This window comes from Panthera onca, chromosome D3 (genome assembly GCF_046562875.1).
Source record: "Panthera onca isolate mPanOnc1 chromosome D3, mPanOnc1 haplotype 2, whole genome shotgun sequence".
NCBI lineage: Eukaryota > Metazoa > Chordata > Mammalia > Carnivora > Felidae > Panthera > Panthera onca.
The window spans coordinates 34,816,978-34,838,004 of record NC_138350.1 but is presented as its reverse complement, the minus strand read 5'-3'; the positions used below and the strand labels follow the sequence as shown (position 1 = coordinate 34,838,004).

The following is a 21,027-nucleotide window of genomic DNA, read 5'->3' as shown; positions in this document are numbered from 1 at the left end:
AGAACCACTTCTCTAGTTTTGGAACACTTAACTCCACCCTTGGGTTTCTGAGTTTAATTTCCTGCTGTGCTACAGCAAGTGAAGGGAGCGGAACAGAACAAAAGTTCTGACGTTGCCCTTGCCTGGTGAAAGGTTGTGAGTAACCCAGGTGTTAGGTCTGCAACCACAATTCATCCTAACCACGTGGTACTTGCTCCACACCTCGACTTCCCAAACCGCCTCCTGCCTATCATCCTGTGTTGTCATCCTTCTGTCATCCTTGTGATATGCTGGGGGTGGGGAGACGAGGGCAGGAGTAGAGCTGAATTGCCACGTCTCAGGGTCTCAGCAAATCCATAGAAAGTGGGGCTCTGACTAGGACCTCTCTGTCCTGGTAATATCTGTGGATTGCTGGCCACCATAGATGAGGGAGGTCCACACTGTGGAGGAAGTGAGTGGCGACACGTGGAAGTAGCTACCGAAGCCTGTCTGCTACACCGGGCTTAGTGAGGGGTTCTGGCCTCTCTCACCGGTGCTCGCGATTAGTCGAATTAGACCCACAAAATAAGGACGAACCTTTGTGCTGCTAACAGACCCTGGGTTTCATTCCGTTTTCTGCCCTCTTCACTCATCACCTGTGTGATGGATTCCATGTGCATGTTTCCCCCCAAACGAATCGTTTGGTTTCTTTGGTTTCTGTGAGAAAGCAACAGACCGAAGGCCTTTGCGGTGTCCCCTACGTGAAGGCCTGGGCTCACCTCGGCTTTGTCGGCTCCTTCTACCTGTAACTCGACGCACTGACAGAAAGATGGTTGTTTTGTGTTTGTGTGCGCGTCGGGGGCGAGGTGCAAGGGAAATCATCGAAAACACGAACATTTGGTATTTTCAAATAACCCTTCTCTCGGGCTGTTCTCTCCTGGCAGGATGACAGTGCCGATTTGAAGTGCCAGCTTCAGTTTGCCAAAGAGGAAGGCTCCCTGATGCGTAAAAAGATGGCCAAGCTGGGGAGGGAGAAGGACGAGCTGGAACAGGAGCTCCAGAAGTACAAGGCCGTCTACGGTGACGTGGACAGCCCTCTCCCCACGGGGGAAGCGGGCGGGCCGCCCAGCACCAGGGAGGCCGAGCTGAAGCTGCGACTCAAGTTGGTTGAGGAAGAAGCCAACATCTTAGGCCGCAAGATCGTGGAGCTGGAGGTGGAGAACCGAGGCCTCAAAGCAGAAATGGAGGACCTGCGGGTCCAGTATGAGCGAGAGGGTGCGGGCCGGGACCACGCCCCAAGCATTCCTACCTCACCCTTCGGCGACTCCCTGGAGTCCTCGACGGAGCTCCGCCGGCACCTGCAGTTTGTGCAGGAGGAAGCGGAGCTGCTCCGGAGGTCCATATCCGAGATCGAAGACCACAACCGGCAGCTGACCCATGAGCTGAGCAAGGTCAAGTTTGAGCCCCGGCCGGAGCCCGGGTGGCTGGCGGACGGCACGGGCAAGGGCGTGGGCAGCGGGGCACCTCTGCAGGAGGAGCTGAAGTCAGCCCGGCTGCAGATCAACGAGCTGAGCGGGAAGGTGCTGAAACTGCAGTATGAGAACCGGGTGCTCCTGTCCAACGTGCAGCGCTACGACCTGGCCGCCCACCTGGGCCTGCGTGCCCCAAGCCCCCGGGACAGTGACGCGGACAGCGACCAGGGCAAGAAGGAGAGCGACGGGGAGGAAGGCCGCCAGCCCCAGCCCAAACGGGAAGGCCCTATCGGCGGCGAGAGCGACTCAGAGGACATGTGCGAGAAGACGTCGGGCTTTGGCAGCGGGAAGCCGTCGGAGGCGAGCGATCCGTGTCCAGCCGAGCTCCTGAGGGCCAGGGAGGACACCGAGTGCCTGGCGAGCATAAAGCACGAGGCCGAGCGCCTCGAGCGGACCGTGGAGCGCCTCATCACAGACACCGCCGGCTTCGGGGACGACGTGGGGCCGCAGGGCGGTGGCGAGGCCTCGCCGGGGTCTGGCGTCCAGGGGGCAGGGGAGACGGGCGAGGGGGGCAAGAAGGAGCCCCCGCTGCTGGGGACCATCAACTCGAGGATGAAGGCTTTCAGGAAGGAGCTGCAGGCCTTCCTGGAGCAGGTGAACCGGATCGGGGACGGCCTGAGGGAGCGCCTGGAGGGCCTGTCCCCGCTGCCCCACCTCACGGAGTCTTCCAGCTTTCTCTCCACTGTGACCTCTGTATCCCGGGACTCCCCCGTCGGGAACCTGGGCAAGGAGCTGGTCCCGGACCTGCAGGTAAGGGGGCTCCTGGCTCTGCCTCCCTGCTCCGTTTTGCTCTTCCTCCTTCTCGCTGGCATTGCTGCACTTGAACTCATTCTGCTCACGGCTGCTTGGTTATGATTTCAAACCTGCATTGTACTAAAGCCTCAAGTGTCAACCAAATCCTTTCTATTGGCTGGGTTTCTTTTCTTTTTTTTTTTTTTTTTTTTTTTTTTTTTGAGTTTTCTTTGATTTCCTTGTTTCTTTTTCCTTTTTCCGCTCTTTTTTTTTTTCTTTTTTAAACTGCGCCGCTGCTCTTGGCTTAGAGGCCCTCCCTCATGACACAAGGCTCACCCCAATGGAAGCGATAGGGATCGACGCAGTCCGTCCTTTCTCCTTTTTTTTTGGTGTCTCAAACGACCGGCTGTCCCGATGAAGAAGCAGAGGAGTTTAAAAACAAAGTACAAACTCATTTCACAGTCAGGATACTTAGCAGACTCGCTCAGGAGCGTTTGCATCCCTGCTTGGGTTGATTGCTGGAGGGACACAGTACAGTTCTGCAAAGCCCTAGGCAGCCAGGCCCAGCGGCTCCTGCTGGAAGATGAGCCAGAGTGGGGAGAGGAGTCGGCCCCCGGGAGAAGGATGGCTCTGATGGAGAAAGTCGCTGCCCTCCGTGAGCCGAGGGTATGGCGGAGTGGAGTGGCCTTCCAAGGACTGCTTTCCTATGCATCGCCCTTGGGTGCATGACCCAGCTGCCTCCTGGATTATGGCTTTTGCTGCTCGACCACAAGCGAGGAAGGAGGAGCCTTGTTTCCGTATCCTTCGTGGGTGTGTGCTTGCAGTTCAGTCTGATTCACGCATCCCCATTGCATGCGCCTCATAACCAGTGTTCTGCCTTCTTCCCCCCTCTGTTTCTCTTTTTGCTTTCCAGATCTCTCACCCATCGTCTTGCGCATCCCCATTTTGGCTCTGTCCTCGTCACTCTTGTACGGCGCTGTGTCTGTTCATGCTTTTCCTCGTCTGGTGGTGGTTTCAGTTGTCTGCCTTGCCCACTTTCGTTTTCTCGAGCCCCAGTCCCTACCCCCCCCCACCACCACGCCCTTCCCCTTTGTTGTTTATTTAAAATTCAAAACCAAACCAAAGCAAACCAAATCCCTCCCATGCACCTAACAGTCCAAACTGAGAGGTCAGCCGGAGTGGCAGCCGGGTCAGGAACGCGGGGAAGAGCCGGAACAGCTGCACCGCCGGGCTGATGGGGACGCTGGGAGCTGCCAGCAGGCAGGCCAGAGCTACTTCAGTCTAGAGGTCAGCACCCCCTGCCCTCCCGCCCCTCCTTTTGCTGTGTGGCTGGCTGTGTGATGTTTCCTCCCTGGGTCCAAGGCCCTTAGGGGATGTGGTGGGCTGAGATGGAACGAGGCAGGACTCCCGGGTACTCAAACCATTGCATGCAAATGGAAGACAAGGGTCTGCACAGGGTGAATGCCAGCGGACTGCCAGCACCCGGGTCCGACGGCCATCGTCCTGCCCACGGGCGCCGGGAGCTTTAGCAAAACATAGGAGACTGATTGGTGAGTGTTCCATAGCTTTGTGTCAAACACTAGAAAAAGCAGGCATGAAAACCAAGCACTGTGTTTGCTGGTGTGGAGGAAACTGTCCTTCCCTGTGTCTCATGTGGCCTGTCCTGTAGTTTCTGGTGACAGTGCTCCAGCCGGTGAGCAGAAGCAGGGAGTGTGCTCCCGGCCTGGGGGCTCTTCAGCAGGCTCTGTTGCCCTGGTAACCTCTTGTCAACAAAGCTCCCAGACACCCTAGAAGCTCCATCGCGCGAAACAGTTGTCAGCCGTCCTGTTGGTGAAAGCTCTTCCTGCCAAGTAATTCCACCCAGGACAGAGAGACAGGTGTCCCCGAGGAATGACTCGCTGGCTCCGGTACTGCTGGTCTAGGGTGGGTGATTGCAGGAATAGAGCATCCTGCTCCACGTTAGGAAAGGTCTAGCTGAAGAGGCTTCATTTCCCAGCCCCAGCAGGGATGTTACTGCTCAGCTCTAAGACATCCCGGTGGCTCCCAAACAGCAGAGGTGACAAAGACAGGGGACTCACTCCTGGAAGCACACTGAAGCTCACTCAGCAAAAGAGTCAGGCATTTGACTACGAAGGGATGCTCACAGAGGCACTTGGGGTAGAGCAGCACCTGTGCCCTTGAGCTCAGCTTGCAGCCAGCGCCTTGGGTAGCTGCGGGTCCTGACATCACAGGTCGGCACACGGGGCTGCTGGCTTACCCAGAGCTGAGCTCACGTATCTCTGGTCTGGGCTTTTCCCCTGTCCTGTAAGAGTATGTCACATCCCTACCCTCATTGATTTGGGCGTACGGTAACACATTTAAACTGCCCTTGAAAGGCTTCCATGAAAACAAAAACAGTTTTCGGAACTATCCTGTGTAGTCCCACCATCCTTATATTATTTGGCAGAGGCCCAGCTTGTCCGAGAAGGTAGCATCCAGGTCCTTGCCCCAAAGGGAAGAATGTAACGATGAGTCACACAGAGCCGTGACAAGGAGGCAGCCCGCATGCTGAGGGCCGAGCACACGTCAGGGCCAAACTCCCAGAAAGCAAGCAGGAGCCCAGTGTGCTGTGCGGAGCCTCCACAGACGATCACAGGTACCCCGGGCCTTCCTGGCTGGAAGAACGAGCATCTGTAATTTAGAAAACGTTTTCTGGACACTGTCCTTGGGCCTGGAGTTGGGCATATATCGCAGCATATCATTTCTAGTGTGTTTCATTCCAAACTTGCAGGTAAGATGTCCCTAGGTTTTATACCAAAAGTGAAAGCAAACACCACCTAGTTGGGGGTTTCCCCAAATACAGATTTAGTGATTGTTGTGTCTTATAACTCTGCAACTTTCGCGGTAAGCCCCTTTGATCGGCCTGTGCCCCACACAGGGTCTTTATCTGAGAATGCTGCTTTGCTTGGGCAGTAGCAACCTCACAATTGTGTACATTTCAAAAGAACTGAATGATTCCTCTCCAGGATGGAACGAACCCTCAGGAAGACACATTTCCTAGTCCGCAGCTAACACTGTACCACTAGCTCTTTCTAACAGGGAGGTCACGCTGTGCTGGAATCCAGTCTGGCACGGGCGTCAGGATCCCTGGGCTCAAGCCCAGCTTTGTCCGTTACTAGCTCTTTCTCAAGCAAGTCTCAGCCTCTTGTTTTCTCATCTGTGAAATGGGAGGAGAAATACTGTTCCCCCTGACTCACGTGATTACTCGTAGATTCTCAGAGCTGATGAGCTATTGAGAAAGTACCCCGAAAAGCGCTGGACGCTCTGGAAATGTAAAGTGTGGCTATGGATAAAGAGGGAAATATGCCCTGCCACTGAAGATGGCCAGGTGGGAAGCGGTGTCACAGCTGCCCTAGCTGTGGTTCCAGTGTCCTCTGCCCCCCCAGAGCGCAGATTTTTTACTGGCTGCTTCCTGATGCTGTACCAGCATAGCTCCGGCTAAACAAGGCAGCCCCGCGCTCTCTGATCGCTGTTTGAGGATAACTGCAGCTTCCTCCTCGTTTAACATTCAAGGCACGTCACATGCCGCCTTGCTTAGTTAAACTCTGAGGAAATGTTGCTTAATGCCGGGGCGTCGAGAAGCTTCCCCATTGCCTGCCATACACACACACGGCATTGTGTAGCTTTGGAAACCAGCAACTTCGGGGAGAGGAAAATACTGTGTTGAATCAAACTGAGTGTTGTGCGAAAATAAACCTCCGTGAGCGATAGATTCGCAGAGTTAGCTGGTGCCACGTGGTGACTTAGGATCCCTGCACGATAGAGCTCGGGAGGGAATGTCGGATCTTCAGGCTAAGGGCCTCATTCTGAGCGTGAGAAAATCGAGGTCTGAGAGTGAGGTGGCTTGCCAGGAAGTCCCCGGGTATTTGGTGCTCGAGGCGGGGCGGGTCCCGAAGGGACTCCTCAGGCCTGGTTCAGCCCTCTCCCCACCCTGACGTGGGGGGTGGGGGGTGCTGCTCAGAAGAGCTCCATCTCCTGTGGAGGATGTTCTGAAACCCAGATCGCTGGGGTGAGTGACTGCACACCTAGTTCTCTTGCCATGCATGGTATGTTTCCTCCTTTACACATCTGTCCAGTTTCCTTTCATTTTATAAATTTTGATGACAAAGGGAAAAAGCTCATCGTGAAAGGCAAGGCCCAGGCAGCATCATTTCCTAGAAGGGGGAATAGTATTAATCGGGACTTGAGCATCCTTTGTTCTGACTATTCCCTAAGGCATTTCAGACGGAAGGTTCAGTTATATATGTGCAAACACACTATATTTTAAAGTATTTTTTTAAAAGATAAAACCTATTCTATGACCACTTTGATAGCTCTGTCATTTTTCCTTTTATGAGAGGAACCCAACATAGACTGTCTGTAGAGTCGGGGTCTTGAGAGAGCTGCTGTGTCCCTGGGGTGGATGTCACCCCAACAGACTGCTTAGTTTGGTCTTCGAATATGACACTGGGCTAAAGAATTGTACAGTGGACAATGCTAGACGTAGAACTCTTAAAAGCCTTCTAATGAAAACATCCCCCGATCCGTGGCCTGCAACCTCTTTCCCGTGAGGCTGTCGTGAAACGGTACACAGAGCTCCTGTCCGTGAGCAGGGCAGCCCGACCCACCCAGAAGCATCTCCCGGTGAAGACTCATGCAGGCCGTCAGTGTGACAGTGCACAATGCCCCCATAAGTGCAGAAAAGGCGAACCCAGACACTTCTGTCTAGAACGAGGCCGAGACTGAGGCCGGCGTGCCTCGAGGAGTTGTCTCACTTCCTCTTACGTCGCCTTTGAAATTACCTTCTGTGCAAGCCGATTACTACTATACTTGCATGAATTTCCTTTAGCTCTTTGGGGGTGGGGAGCTGATCGGATACCTGCTATCAATAGCTTAAAAAAGGCAGGGGGTCGGGGGCAGAAACTTTCTGTGTTTAAGCTGAAGTTTTTTTAAAAATGGATCCATTCCTCAAGCTCCATTTGTGAAATGACTTCCATGTTATTTGCCTTGTAGATTTTCATATTTGGGGTTAGAGAAGAGAAGATGCATTCTTATTTTGGCAGATGTGGGTATTTGGGCCGGGTTGAACCACCTACTACCAGAACTACCACCGGCAGCAGCAGTAACCCCAAGAAGGAGAAAAAGAAAAGCTATATTCTCACACTGTTGCATTTTGGGACATGACGAGTCTGTCACTAGGTGACAACAAATAGAAGGCCTGCCTCGCAGATGGTGCACACTCTAATCTTAGGAGGGGACGGGAACATCCACACCCAGCACTCTTAAAACGATCACAGGCAGAGAAAGCTGAAGCCAGAACCCACTAATACCCACTAACCCATTCATGAGGCACACCAAAATTCACAGCTCAGAAGGACAGATATTCCTCGTACCTATTCATCTCAGTACATGTTAGCTCTGTTCTCCCACTGTGCACCAGATTTGTCCCCTGACTTTGCTCCCTGTGGCTCCCGACAACCCTGCTGAGAGAGTCCCACTTGTTAAGAGAGAACAACGTATAGGATATGCAGCTCGGAATGTGTGGGGCGCCTTAAAAATAGTTCTGAATGAGAAGTGGCCGAGCATGGGCACTGGTCACATTTCAGATATAAATGAAACCAAGCCCATGGCCCAGAGGATTGAGTTTCTAGAGCAGGAATCTCAAAGGGCTCTCTTCCCCAACTCCTCCTTTGATCCCTTAGTCAACGACACACATGAAGCATTTGTGACCCCTTATGCCCCAGCTGTGAAATACCAGCCACAATGGATAAAATGACATGGGGTCTTATGCCAAGTATATGCACACATGTGCTGACTTCATCTATGGCTTCTGGAAGAAGCAGTAACAAAACTGGCCAGAACAAAATGGAACTCACCAGAAAATGAAGTCCTCGTGGTAGAGGTGGAAGAGAGTCTGTCTAGAGGTCTAGGTGTTATGTGAACACTTCCTCCAAATGTATGTGGCTGGATGCAGTCGTGTGACGGTAGAATAATTCTGGACCGAAACTTTGACCAGAGCATGTTTGTACTTTGTTTTTTGTAATTTGGAGTGACAGCATCCCAGCTAGGAACAGTTAGCTGTCAGGAGGAGTTTTAAGATTCCATGCACAAAAACGGACAGTAAAGAAAAATAAAACTTCTAATAGACGAAGAGGACTGAGTTTCCGTTGTTGACCATACTCCACAGATGACACAGAGCCACTGTAGGTAAATCAGATGCCCCAGAGAAACAATGTCGTAGGACATCACGGGTCCTTTTCTGTGACGCTTCAAAGATGTGGCTCCAACAGAGGGACACATTTTTAGTCAAACAATGCTGAAGTATGAGGCTCATATATTTGTTTGAAATAAAAACAGTGTAGGGGCAACTGGGTGGCTCAGTTGGTTAAGCGTCTGACTCTTGATTTCGGCTCAGGTCATAAGTGCACAGTTCATGAGTTCGAACCCCACATCGGACTCTGTGCTGACAGTGTAGAACTTGCTTGGGATTCTCTCTCTGCCCCTCCCCTACTCTCTCTCTCTCTCTCTCTCTCTCTAAAAAATAAATAAATAAACAAAAAAAAGTTTATGTACATTATTTATTAAAATTCGTTTGAATGTTTATTTATTTTTGAGAGAGAGAGACAGAGCACGAGTGGGGAGGGGCAGAGACAGAGAGGGAGACACAGAATCCAAAACAGGCTCCAGGCTCTGAGCGGTCAGCACAGAGACCAACGCAGGGCTCAAACTCGGGAATGGTGAGATCATGACTTGAGCTCAAGTCGGACACTTAACCAACTGAGCCACCCAGGCGCCCCTGTACATGACTTATTAAGATTAAAACCAAACTAACTAGTTTGGTTTAATACTATAGAAACTAAATTAACAGATACTTGATTTTCTTAAAAGGGTTGATTAGGATGCCTGTTTCAACATCTAATAATATTGAGCTTCGGGCTAGTATTAGATGTATCAAAACATGAAGGATTTTTACATTTTAAATGTATAGACTAATGAGTAACTGAAAAGTAAAGCTGGGAGGAGAGTAGCCTGGGTCACCTGAAAGCACTCCTGTGCAAAATCCCTAAACCGTCAGAAGGGATACCCCATGAGGGCAGAGATTTGGGGCAGCTTTATTTACTCCTAAATCCCCAGTACACTGCCAAGCACTGTAGGTGCTCAGTAAATATTTGTTGAATAAAGTGCTGCATAAAGTAGGGGCGCCTGGGTGGCTCAGTCAGTTAAGCGTCCAACTTCGGCTCAGGTCATGGTCTCACGGTTTGTGAGTTTGAGCCCCACGTCAGGCTCTGTGCTGACAGCTTGGAGCCTGCTCAGATTCTGTGTCTCCCTCTCTCTCTGCTCCTCACTCACTCATGCTCTGCCTCTCTCTCTTTGTCTCTCAAGAGAGTTTTAAATAAACATTAAAAGAAAATTTTTTAAGTGCTGCATAAAGAATAAAATGCCGTTTTAAATATGTAGCTGAATTCCCAAGAAATTTGGGGAAATCTTCAAGGGGTGGAACTGATTTCGGAAGAGAACATTAGAGCAGTCTCTGGCTTTTGGGTGAGCTTGTTAGGGGGATAGTTGCCAGAATTGATTGGTAAGCCAGAGCCTTGGGTTTTAATAGCTGCATGGGGACAGGACACAGGGCCTTGGGTCCAACACAGGCAGAGAAAGCAATGAACCAGGCCTCCAAAGGGCTGCACATTGTGTAGGGCTCAACTGGACAGACATCTGCCTGCTGGCAGAGGGAAGCTTATCGACCAGCATGAAGTCTTCCTCACATAACCATAATGAGAGCCAGCCTCACCAAGATTAGGCTTTGAACTGATTGTCACCCGGTGGCCTAGGAATCCCCAAGGAAAGGAAAGTTTATGTTCTGTTGCTGGCTTCCGCACACACACACACCATCTGGAGGCACATGGTCAACCCAGGTTAATACAAGATCATAGCTAACCCCCCCCCCCCCCCACTGATTTTAATGTAACTGTTTCCATCTCTAAAAAAAAAAATACCGTTTCTTTCAAAAATAGTAGCTTTGATTTCTCTATCGTTGCCATTTGGACACAAAAGATAGGCTGTACCAGTAGGTAGACATTACCAATGAGAAGCATGAAAAAAAAAGATTCCTTTGACTATTTTTAACCTAAAATGTAATAAGCAGAACTTGGTGCAGTTCCTTGTAGGCACTGTGTGCAACTGAAAAGGCTGAGACAGTGTTTCTGGGCACCCCCACCCCAGTTATCCTGAGCATCCAGCCTACCGCTGCCCAGGAAAGAAAAAGGCATTCTGGACTGAGCACGAAAATCTCTACTAAGAAAGCGTATGAGCAAATTAATTATGCAGCTTAGAACGAACCTGGGCAGTGAATCTCAGAGACCGACTCGTGTGAGGTGGTCACGTTTGACTCGATCAGAGTTGCCAGCTCTGACCGCCCCGGCATTTTGAAAACCTGCTGTGGTAGCAGAGACTAATTGGGTCTCAGCCTGGTTGGTGGGTACCATGGTGGTCGAAGTTCGGGTCACAGGCACCGCGACGCACCTGTCTCCCAGGAGAGAGATGAGGGCGTCCAGGCTTCCGTCACAGACGACACAAGAGCCCAGGGCAGGATCTTGGGGGAGCTGTCCCAGACTCACTCCCCTGCTGCAGCGCCCGCACGTGCTGTGTCGCTCCGTGTGTGTCCCCAGTTTGTGCAGATGTCTGTCCTGCGTCTTCACGTCAGGCAGAGTCCTCGCGTCCACTAAACCCCTTCCTTTATCCCACCGATCAGCTCAGGGGCCCCCCTGTTTTACCTGAACAGAGTGTATCGCTAGAAGAGCTGCAGGGTCAGCTTGCACAGGCGGCCAGACTGCATCAAGAGGAGACAGAGAAATTTACAGACAGGATTCGTAAGGTAAATATGTAACGCGATTTCAGCACAACCAGGTCTCTGACTGCACAGCCCCTGGAGGCAGATGGCAGGATGTATTTGAGAGAAAGCTGTCATGCACAGGCTCCTGGACTCACGGGGCTGGAGGATCCTCCACTGAGCGGCCCCTCAGACGTCTCCTAAAGAGAACTGTCTGCCTTTCTCTTCTAGAACGTGCTTTGACTGTATTTACGCTGTGGTCTGCGGGAAGTTCTTCCGAACATCGAATCTACCTTTTCCTGCAGCCATGGCCAGCAAAGAAAAATCAAATAAGGGCCTTCATGCATCTGGACATGAAAAGTGTGTCCATAACTTTTGTTGTCCCGCAGATTTGTAAGCTTTCTCGATGTGGTAAGCTTTCTGGTAGAAACTTTAGCAGCTCACCCTAAACGGTTGTCTTCAAAAACCTGCCATTAATTGAGCTGCGGCCTCATTAACTCTTCTATTTTAGAATAACCTGGCTAATCATCCTTTATCTGTTAAATCTGTTACCAGAGTTGCTAAGAGAAAGGATTAGCAGACACGGGCACTTATTTCCTAAATAACTTACTTTCCCTTTTTTTTTTTTTTTTAACTGCACCAAAAATCATGTTTGAGAAGTGAGTCCATCCTGGAGATGCAAAATGGCAGGGCCCCGGGTGTGCCTCGTGGTTGGATTCAGGGTAGAGGAGTGTGTTGCAGCTTGGAGGGGGTGAGAGGTCATCCAGGCTTGTTCAGAGGGAAAGGGACAGTTTTTCCTAACGTGTCCTGAGGGCAGAGGACCGACCCTGAGACTTGAGAAGTGCTTGGCGTCATGGGACAGGCGGAGGCAGCCAGGACGTTTGGGGAAGTCAGAGTCTGGGAAGGAACGTTGACAGGAGGCTGCAGAATAGCGGACAGAACAGCCCCACCCCCAATCGCCCACCCCCCGCCCTCCCCGGCCTCCATTGACTAACACTCTAGAACCTCTGGCATACCTGCCCTGAGCTAGGTGCTCTGCACATCCCGAGTTAGCTTCGCTTTGCGGCCCAGGGTGCTGAAGCCTCCCCAGTCGGTCGATGGCCTGAGATAACACTGCAAACGGTGAATGTCCAGTGTGGGAGGCTGCCCCTCTCCCCGCTCTGTCCTGCTCTTGTGCCCACGGGGCAGAGAACCCTTGGGAGGAGTCTGAGGCTGCCAAGGTGGTGAATTAAATCACCACTATTTTGTGTTATCGCAGCTTGAAGTGCAAAAAAGATCCGGTACAACAACTGGCCACGCAAGTCTGTGCGCAGACCCAGGACCTTCCCAGAGCTGCTTCTCTTCAGTGGCTTTAAGCACATGGGACACATAGGCGTGGACCTCAGGCAGCCATTGTTGCATCCCCATGGTTTCTGCACACGAATCTAGCACTTTAGGAAAGTGAGACAAAACAAAACTCACTGCCTTGATCTTTGGCCCAGGGGGCGTGTTAAAGCGGGAGAGGACAGCTCAAAACAAGGCTGACATCCTAACGCTTGTTTTTCGGACTGTGGAACAGAAAGCTTTCATCCCGTCTATCACTTTAGCTACTATTGATATTATTCTTGTGCCCCAATCTGTGCAATAAGATTTTATTCACACCCCTTGGCTTAGTCATTATCGACATAATGATGGTTTATTGCTTGTAACGTGCCTGTACCCATGCTGAAAAGCAGGAACTTAGCATAGCAAAGGGAAACACTTCCTTTTCAGCAATGCTTTCTTTCCCTAAGGGTCACTCATAACTGATAGGAACGTGAAGTCCTAAATGTGGCAGTAGGTTGTCAGATTCTTGTTTGCCCACCACTGTATGCAGCAGAGGACCTCACATCTAGAGAAATCCCTGCTCCCCGACCTGCCTCGCCCACCTGCTCTCTGCGGGCCTCTCCGTCAGCTTGGCGATCTCCACCTTCTGCTGGGGGTGTGCACACCAGAAGGCTCAGGAAGCCAAGGGGAAGGATCTCCACCTACTCCCCCTTTACAATCCCAGCGTGCCTTTGTGTGCAAGCCCACATCCAGAGGGCACATGGAATCTGCATGGAAATCAGCTGCAGGTAGTACATCTGAAAAACCATTTTCCTGAAGTTTAGAGACCACTAAAAACACCCCGAGAGACTTGACAATGAAAATCGATTATAACCCCTTACTTTGAAATAGGGTTTGCTTCTGAATCGGAAAACCCTTGAGGTTTTTATAACTAGTACATGTCTCAGGGAGTTTCCGTGTTTCACGTCCCAGGTGCAACATGGTAAGGATTGAACGGCAGTTTGCAAAGACTTTTGGTTTGGCTTGGGTGGCAGGTGGGAAGAGCCACTGTCACACTCTCTCCTTTTTTCCATTCAAGATGGAGGAGGAGCACCTCTACGCCTTGAGGTGGAAAGAGCTAGAAATGCACAGCCTGGCTTTGCAAAACACTCTCCATGAGCGAACCTGGAGTGATGAGAGAAATCTGATGCAGCAGGAGCTCCGTTCCTTGAAGCAGAACATTTTCCTTTTCTACGTCAAACTCAGGTGGCTGTTGAAGCTCTGGCGGCAAGGGAAACAGATGGAGGAGGAAGGCGAGGATTTCACGGAGGTACCTCTGCCCAGAGCGTTTGTTTTATTTGCGTCCGTTTTGTTCTTGCCCCCCAGGCACTGCTGTCCCTCTGCCTTCTACATACAGAGTCACACTCTGCCATTTCGCGTTATTTTATCAAGTCCAACGCAGGCCATGGAAATGCAACAGGTTGTCGAGTTATACGTTAGACCAAGAATCCCGTGCTGTCCTTTGACCTCGTTTTTGTTTTTTTGTTTTTTTAATAAAATAGAGACAGCATGAGTGGGGAAGGGCAGAGAGAGGGAGACACAGAATCCGAAGGCGGCTCCAGGCTCTGAGCTGTCAGCATAGAGCCTGATGCGGCGCTCAAACTCACAAACCGCGAGATCATGACCTGAGTGGAAGTCGGACGCTTAACCAACTGAGCCACCCAGGCACCCCTTGACCTTGTTTTCAGAGTCCTGGTCTATGACTCCATCGTGCAGCACAGTTTTGCTGCCATTTCTTTTGCCGCTCATCTATGGATTCATGGACATTGTCACCTGGAGTCCCTTCCCATCTCTCGTTCCGCCTTGCTGGTTTGTCCAACCTAGCTCTAAATCTTTCTCTCTTCTTTCCGTTTGGTTTTTGTTCCTAAATGCTAGAGCCCGTTCTGCCAATGCCATTTTATAAGCTCCAGATGGGCCAGATTTTTGCTGCCCTCAGAATCTGTGCACGTGCCTGTTCCCTCCTGTGCCTCCATATTCCTGGATTCATCCCAGAACAAGGACAGAGACACTTCCTTTCTGATTGATCTTATTGATTAAGCCAGTGTGACCTCGAGCTCTGCAGACTCCTTCCAGCCTTGCCTTCTGATGCGTGCAGGGCTGGGACCACTGAGGTTCTGAGCATCCGCACCCGTGACTCCTGTGTCAGGGGCTTCAAGGCATCATAAGTGTCAGTTTCCTTTAGACTCCCAGGAACTTTTTGTCTGCTTTTACTTTAGTGAGCAGTGTATATAGTTTGCAGTCATCCTAGGAAGGGGAAGATACTTGGATTCTCTCTCCTCCAGGAGGGAAGAAAGTCTTCCAAAATCAATTCAACCTGCTTCCAAAGAGCCATGACTGAGAAAACCATCATTAAGCAAAACCTAGAAGTAGTTGTAAAGTCTCCTTCTCATCAGTCCTTTGGAGTTTCTCCTCTAGTTTGTAAAACCATAACTTTAATGAATAATCATTTATAAATCATAGAATTTGTCATTGCCAAAATAACTTACAGTAAAATTTCCAATCTTTGCTGACCAACTGGGCACCCGTTATGTGCTGTTCAAAGGAAGAGGGTTGGGGCACCCGGGTGGCTCAGTTGAGCATCCAGCCCAGGTCATGATCTCATGGTTTGTGGGTTTGAGCCCTGCATCCGGCTCTGTGCTGACAGCCTATTAGGGATTCTCTGTCTCCCTCTCTCTCTGCCCCACCCCCCCCCCTCAAAAATAAATACATAAACATTTAAAAAATAAATAAATAAATGAAGAAGGTGGCCAGTGAGTTCATGAAATGGGCTAAATGAGCACATTTGGGAAAAGGCTAAGAAGTCAAGATTTGATAAGCCATAAAGTGGAGAATTATCCTCAAACAATAAAAACCAGGCTGCACAGCAAAGGATTTGGGTGGAGCTGTGATTATTGTCTCCTGCTGTTTTCAGAGTGAGCATCCAGAGACCCTCCCCAGGCTCGGTGAGCTTGGAGAGCAAGGGGACCCGAAGGGGGACAGCCCAGACCGGGACGACAATGGTCCAGGCTGCGGCTTTTCGATGGGAGAGCATTCTCCACACTCCCCTGTGCAGATTGGCGACCACGGATCGCGGCTGCAGCCTGCGCATGGGGGGCAGCTCCACAAGCAGGTGGGTGCCGAGGTCCCAGCCCCTCATTCTACCCACATGTGGGAGAGGAGACTGCCAGTCTATGTCTGTGTCATCTTTTTTTATGTGCTGGTGTTCCAGGGAGCAGGAAACTCCTCTGGCTGCCTGTGATTGCCTGGTAGCTGCATTTGTGCTAGAAATTGTATCATTAAGTCTTTTATTTCAGGGTCAGCCCATTAGTTTGTTAGGCTTACATGTATACACAAGGAGCATAGTAGGATCAGATCAGTTGCAGAGGTCAGCAAACGTCCCTGAGAAGGAGAAAGGGGGAAATGTTGAGCTGTGTGTAGAGTGATCTGTGGCTTTACAGAGGTTGACCATTCTTCCCAGGAAGAGACAGTACTTCCTGGGAAGACGGTACTGGCCACAGGAGTGCAGCGCCCTCCTCGTGGCCAGAATGTACAGGGCTTTTTTTGTTGAGGTTTAGCTGAATAGGCATCAGAAACATCACTCATATGGCAACATGATGCATAAGGAGGAAAGAGAAAGTATTTTTTTTAATCCTAAACATGTATAAAGTGTTTTAAGTTCCTTTTGGGCCACTTGAAATAAAAATATTTGATGAGACTTAAAAAAATGAAAGCATGGGGACGGACGCCTGGGTGGCTCAGTCGTTGAAGCATCTGACTCTCGATTTCAGCTCAGGTCATGATCTCGCAGTTTGTGAGATAAAGCCCCACATCAGGCTCTGCACTGACAATGGGGAGCCTGCTTGGGATTCTCTCTCTCTCTCTCCCTCTCTCTCTGCCCTCCCCTGCTCATGCTTTCTCTTTCTCTCTGTCAAAATAAATAAATGAGTTAAAAAAAAAAATGAAAGCACATTAAAGTGAGGTGGGATTTCAGTGTATAATGTGAAATAATTATTAAATATTGCCAAATGCCACGTCTGTTAATTATGAAGCAGGTAGCCCCTGCTTAATAAACCAAAAGGTAGTGTTCCTGCCACCCAGATTTTTCACGCTTCTGTACAAAACAGCACGTGTGTTGGGTTTAGAGTGTTGAGACCCTAGGAGGCATCCAGCGTTAAAGGTTTTTTGCCCCCAGGCTTTCTGGACTGAGTCCTTTCTGACCCCGTGTTGCTTCTTTGACAGTTCTGCAGGGCAGAACCCAAAGCCCCACACCCTGGACCCCTGGCTCTGGGGTGAGGGGCAGGGACGGGTGGACCCAGAGCACAGCAGTTACCCCGGGTGTGGCTGTCACCACTCAGCCGCTGACATTTGTGGGCACTCCCTGTGCACTGGACTCCACAGCTGCGGCTCCTCCCTCAGCCCAGAGCCACAGAGGGGTCAAGTGGGAGACGGCTGGCATCAGATCTTTGGCTCAAATCCAAGTGAGGAAAAGGAGTGATGTCTAAGCACAGTCCTGAGGGATATGTGTGTTTCCCTGCGTCGGCTTTCTCTCCACAGTCAAATCAGATTTTCACAACTGAAGAGCTGTTTTCTATGCACACCCATCCGTCCTTCATTTTCCCTGAACACTATGACTCGAGAAAGAGATTATACTTTCAGATGAACGTTTAATTACAATTATTAGGAAGTTTGTCGTTATGCCAGTGTCCCTGGGGAGATTTTAGCTCATGGAGTGAGTTTTTCCAGCAATTGATTTGGTTAGAAAATAAAATACTCCTTTGCGAATAATCCTTTAAAACCTACCACTTGTATTATTTTTAAAAGAGATGTTGTCAGTCCGTTCTACAAAGTATCTGTGATTAGCCCAAATACATCTGTTGATTACTACTTCGCCATAAACCTGCCGCATCTGAGATCGCGCGTTGGGTGTTTCCCACGCGTGCATCCAAATGCTTAGGAAAAGGGAAAAAAATGTAACACATCTGGTTTTCGAAACAATTCTCATGGAAAATTTTACCCTTGGGGTGGGAAATAATGCAGAGTCACTCAGCTGGAACCTCACGTTCAGTGTACTTCAGTGTCATCTCGCTTTGCCTCGTCCTTCCCAAGCTGATTTCCTAGCTCTTCCCCTTGCAAGAGCTAATCACTTTGTACAGTTTGCGCTAGAAGCACACGGGGGGCCTGCGGGGTAGGGTGCCGACGGGCAGAATCAGGACTGCCTTTAATGGACCCGTCTGTCCATAGCAGTTAAGTGCACAATGCCGTCCATCCGAGGACAGAAGATTAATGAGCTCTACTGTACGACAGCTGATTGCCTGGGAGTGAACATTCTCAGTTAGCGGATCTGCCTCCCTTTCGTGGCATGGGTATTAGCTGGACAGCCTGCCTGCAAGAAAAAGAACACGTGTCTCAGAGAGCCGCGCCCTTTGCAGAAACCCTGAGATCCTGCCAAGGTGATAATCAGAACGGGGAGCGTGGCCTGACTCCTTTCCCAAGGCTATATTCCCAAGGAAGGCAATTTCCCAGGCCTCGGTCTTCGCTCTGGGTCGTAGTGAATATTCTCACAGCTGCACGCAGTAAATGGCAAAATGCATCATGTCCAAAGAGGTAAAATGTATCGAGTCAACTTTGGGAATAATTCATAAAAAATTACCAGGTTGGGGCGCCTGGGTGGCTCAGTCGGTTAAGCGGCTGACTTCAGCTCGGGTCATGATCTCAGTGTTCATGAGCTTGAGCCCCGTGTCAGGCTCTGTGCTGACAGCTTAGAGCCTGGAGCCTGCTTCAGATTCTGTGTCTCCCTCTCTCTGTGCCCATCTCCCTCTCGCACTCTGTGTCTGTCTCTCAAAAATAAAATAAATAAACGTTAAAAAAATGTTTTTAATTATCATGTTGGAAAATACTCAGCTGTGTGAATGTTCCCTGTTAACTGATCTTTAGTCACACGACTAGTGATCTAGTGGCAGGAACCCGATTGCCCTCGACAACAGAAAGCACTTTTAGCTCACCTGGTCTTCTGGAAGAACTGGAAAACATGCAAGAGCTTATTGGATAGCTCTCACCTAGTTCCAGGAAGCTTGCCACTATGTTAAGCTTTAGAGACCTAAGGCTTCATATGTGTTGTATATCTACTAGTAATCCCCAAAATCAAGATTTTTAATGCAAGGGGATTAACAGTGCCAGAATTGTGTGGTTCTAATAGGTAATCGCCTGTGACTCGGATTAATTTATTCAAAGAGAAGTCACTTTTTCTTCCAGGGATGTGGCATAATATTCTTTATTAAAACATCTAAGTATAGGGGCGTCTGGGTAGCTCAGTTGGTTGACCATCCGACTCTTGACTTCGGCTCGGGTCATGATCTCGCGCACGGTTCATGAGTTCATGTGCTGACAGTGCAGAGCCTGCTTGGGATTCTCTCTCTCTGCCCTTCCTTGCCTCTCTCTCTCTCTCTCAAAATAAACAAACTTAAAAAAAAAAAAAAAAAGCATCGGGGCACCTGGGTGGCTCAGTCAGTTAAGACTCCGACTTCAGCTCAGGTCACGATCTCGCGGTCCGTGAGTTCGAGCCCCGCGTCAGGCTCTGGGCTGATGGCTCGGAGCCTGGAGCCTGCTTCCGATTCTGTGTCTCCCTCTCTCTCTGCCCCTCCCCCGTTCGTGCTCTGTCTCTGTCTCAAAAATAAATAAACGTTAAAAAAAAAATTTTAAAAAAAAGCATCTGAGTATAAATATAGAGAACCTGATTTAAAACTCAGAGCAGGATCTGATGAAATTATGTTTCATGTTAGTCTCCAACCACAGCTGGTCACTTAAGAGCCTCCCTTGGGACCCAGCTTTAGGACCAAGTAGAATCTGTCCCCCTGGACCTTTGTCACTCACTAGTGCAGGACTCATTTGGAGCTTAGGGCCTTCAAGAGCCATCCTAGGTAAAAGTCAGTGCCTTTGGCTCCCTGGGCCTCCCAGACTTCGACTCACGTGGGTACCCACTTTTCTGTTTTGCCCAAGATGCAGGAACTTTCCGAAAGAGCACCTTTGCCAGACAGGGCTTGTATGTCAGAACTGTGATCTGCTCTTTTTTTTTTTTCACATTTATTCATTTTTGAGATACAGAGAGAGACAGAGCACAAGCGGGGGAGGGGCAGAGAGAGAGGGAGACACAGAATCTGAAGCAGGCTCCAGGCTCCAAGCTGTCAGCACAGAGCCCAACGCGGGACTTGAACTCACAAACTACAAGATCATGACCTGAGCCGAAGTCGGACGCACAACCAATTGAGCCACCCAGACGCCCCCCCCCACCCCTTTTTTTTTTAATAAGGAAGCTCTCCTCTTGAGCCTAATTTTGTATGTTGTACCATGGTTTATTCTGTGGACTTTGCAACTATATAACCTCACCTAGGAGATAAGCAACTCTATAAAAAGAACCAGACTCGGGGCACCTGGGTGGCTCCGTGGGTTAAACATCTGCCTTCAGCTCAGGTCATGATCTCATGGTTCGTGGGTTCGAGCCCCATGTTGGGCTCTCTGCTGTCTGTGCAGGGCCTGCTTCGGATCCTCTGTCCCCCTCTCTCTCTGCCCCTCCCCCTACTTGCTTGCTCTCTCTCAAGAGTAAATACATTAAAAAAAAAAAAAAAAAGAACCAGACCAGAGCTTATAATTATGAAACATAATTCATGTTTGCTGTGTGTTTTTGTTTGTTTCTGTTACTGTGCAAATAGCACAGATGCAGGAGGGGAAGAGCCACAAATGCTGAAGGATACTCAGGAAAGGACTCTCTCAGTCCCCATCCCCCCCCCCCCCCCCCAGTGTTAGCCATCCATGGTCAGCAGTTTATGACATACTCTTCTACGTGTGCAACAAACCCTAAACCTCGCTACTAAGTGATTTCTTCCCATCTGGCCACTTGATGTCCATCAGACCTGCCCCGGTTTCTTTGAAGCCTTTGGCTGGTAACTCTGGGTTTATAACTTACTGATTACATGTCCATCAATTCCTTCACAAACCCACGTTTATTCTTGGGAACCTCTCTGAAAATTACAGTGACCTGCAGCACAGAGCCCACGTGGCCCGGATCAGCTGCATATTCTCAACCAAAGGACAAACGACTTTTTTGTACAAACATGAATTTCTCATCTCTGTAACCCTCCATCAGAGATTATGTTTTCGTGGCCGGTCGTCAGTGACGCCTTCTCTTTCATCTGTGGGAGGATGGTAGTTTTAGAAAAGAATCTTAAAAATAATCCAAATGGAACAACGGAAGTAAGAACGACAAATGGCTTATTAATAGTAAAATGTTGTTGGATGTGTAAATGTATCCTTTCTGTCTGATCGCACAGTAAAGGACTTGTCTTGGGACTCTTGCCGGTAGAGGGGTTACTTTATTGAATAGTGTATGAGGTGTCCCTCTTTGTAATTACGAAATAGGACCTATGCCTCCCTGTGTTGGGGGTCAAGGGCAGCTACCACAGCATTCTAGAACTCCCTGCCTGTGTCTACTAGCCTAAATGAATAGGAAGTAGAGGCCATCTGGCATTCTGTGGGTGGGCCCTTAGCAGCAGGTCAACAGAACAGAACAATGTATCTGTTCCAGTGTTAGATTACACTCATCTCCAGCATTAATGGCTCTGATACAGGCAAAGTGGTTGATGG

At 49.8% G+C, this 21,027-nt stretch overlaps 1 protein-coding gene across 6 annotated transcripts in view; it reads left to right on the top strand.

The window, feature by feature from the left end:
- The window catches only part of MTCL1 (microtubule crosslinking factor 1), a 135,347-nt gene that overhangs the window by 79,448 nt on the left and 34,872 nt on the right, over positions 1-21,027 (top strand). For 2 of the 6 annotated variants that reach the window (XM_060613267.3, XM_060613272.3), the window contains exons 5-9: positions 903-2,240; positions 3,378-3,509; positions 10,990-11,112; positions 13,451-13,681; positions 15,323-15,520. In XM_060613267.3, the coding sequence (XP_060469250.3) occupies positions 903-2,240; positions 3,378-3,509; positions 10,990-11,112; positions 13,451-13,681; positions 15,323-15,520 (2,022 nt within the window). The remainder of the gene's footprint in view (positions 1-902; positions 2,241-3,377; positions 3,510-10,989; positions 11,113-13,450; positions 13,682-15,322; positions 15,521-21,027) is intronic. The other 4 variants (XM_060613270.3, XM_060613273.3, XM_078435417.2 and 1 more) reach the window with 3 other exon arrangements.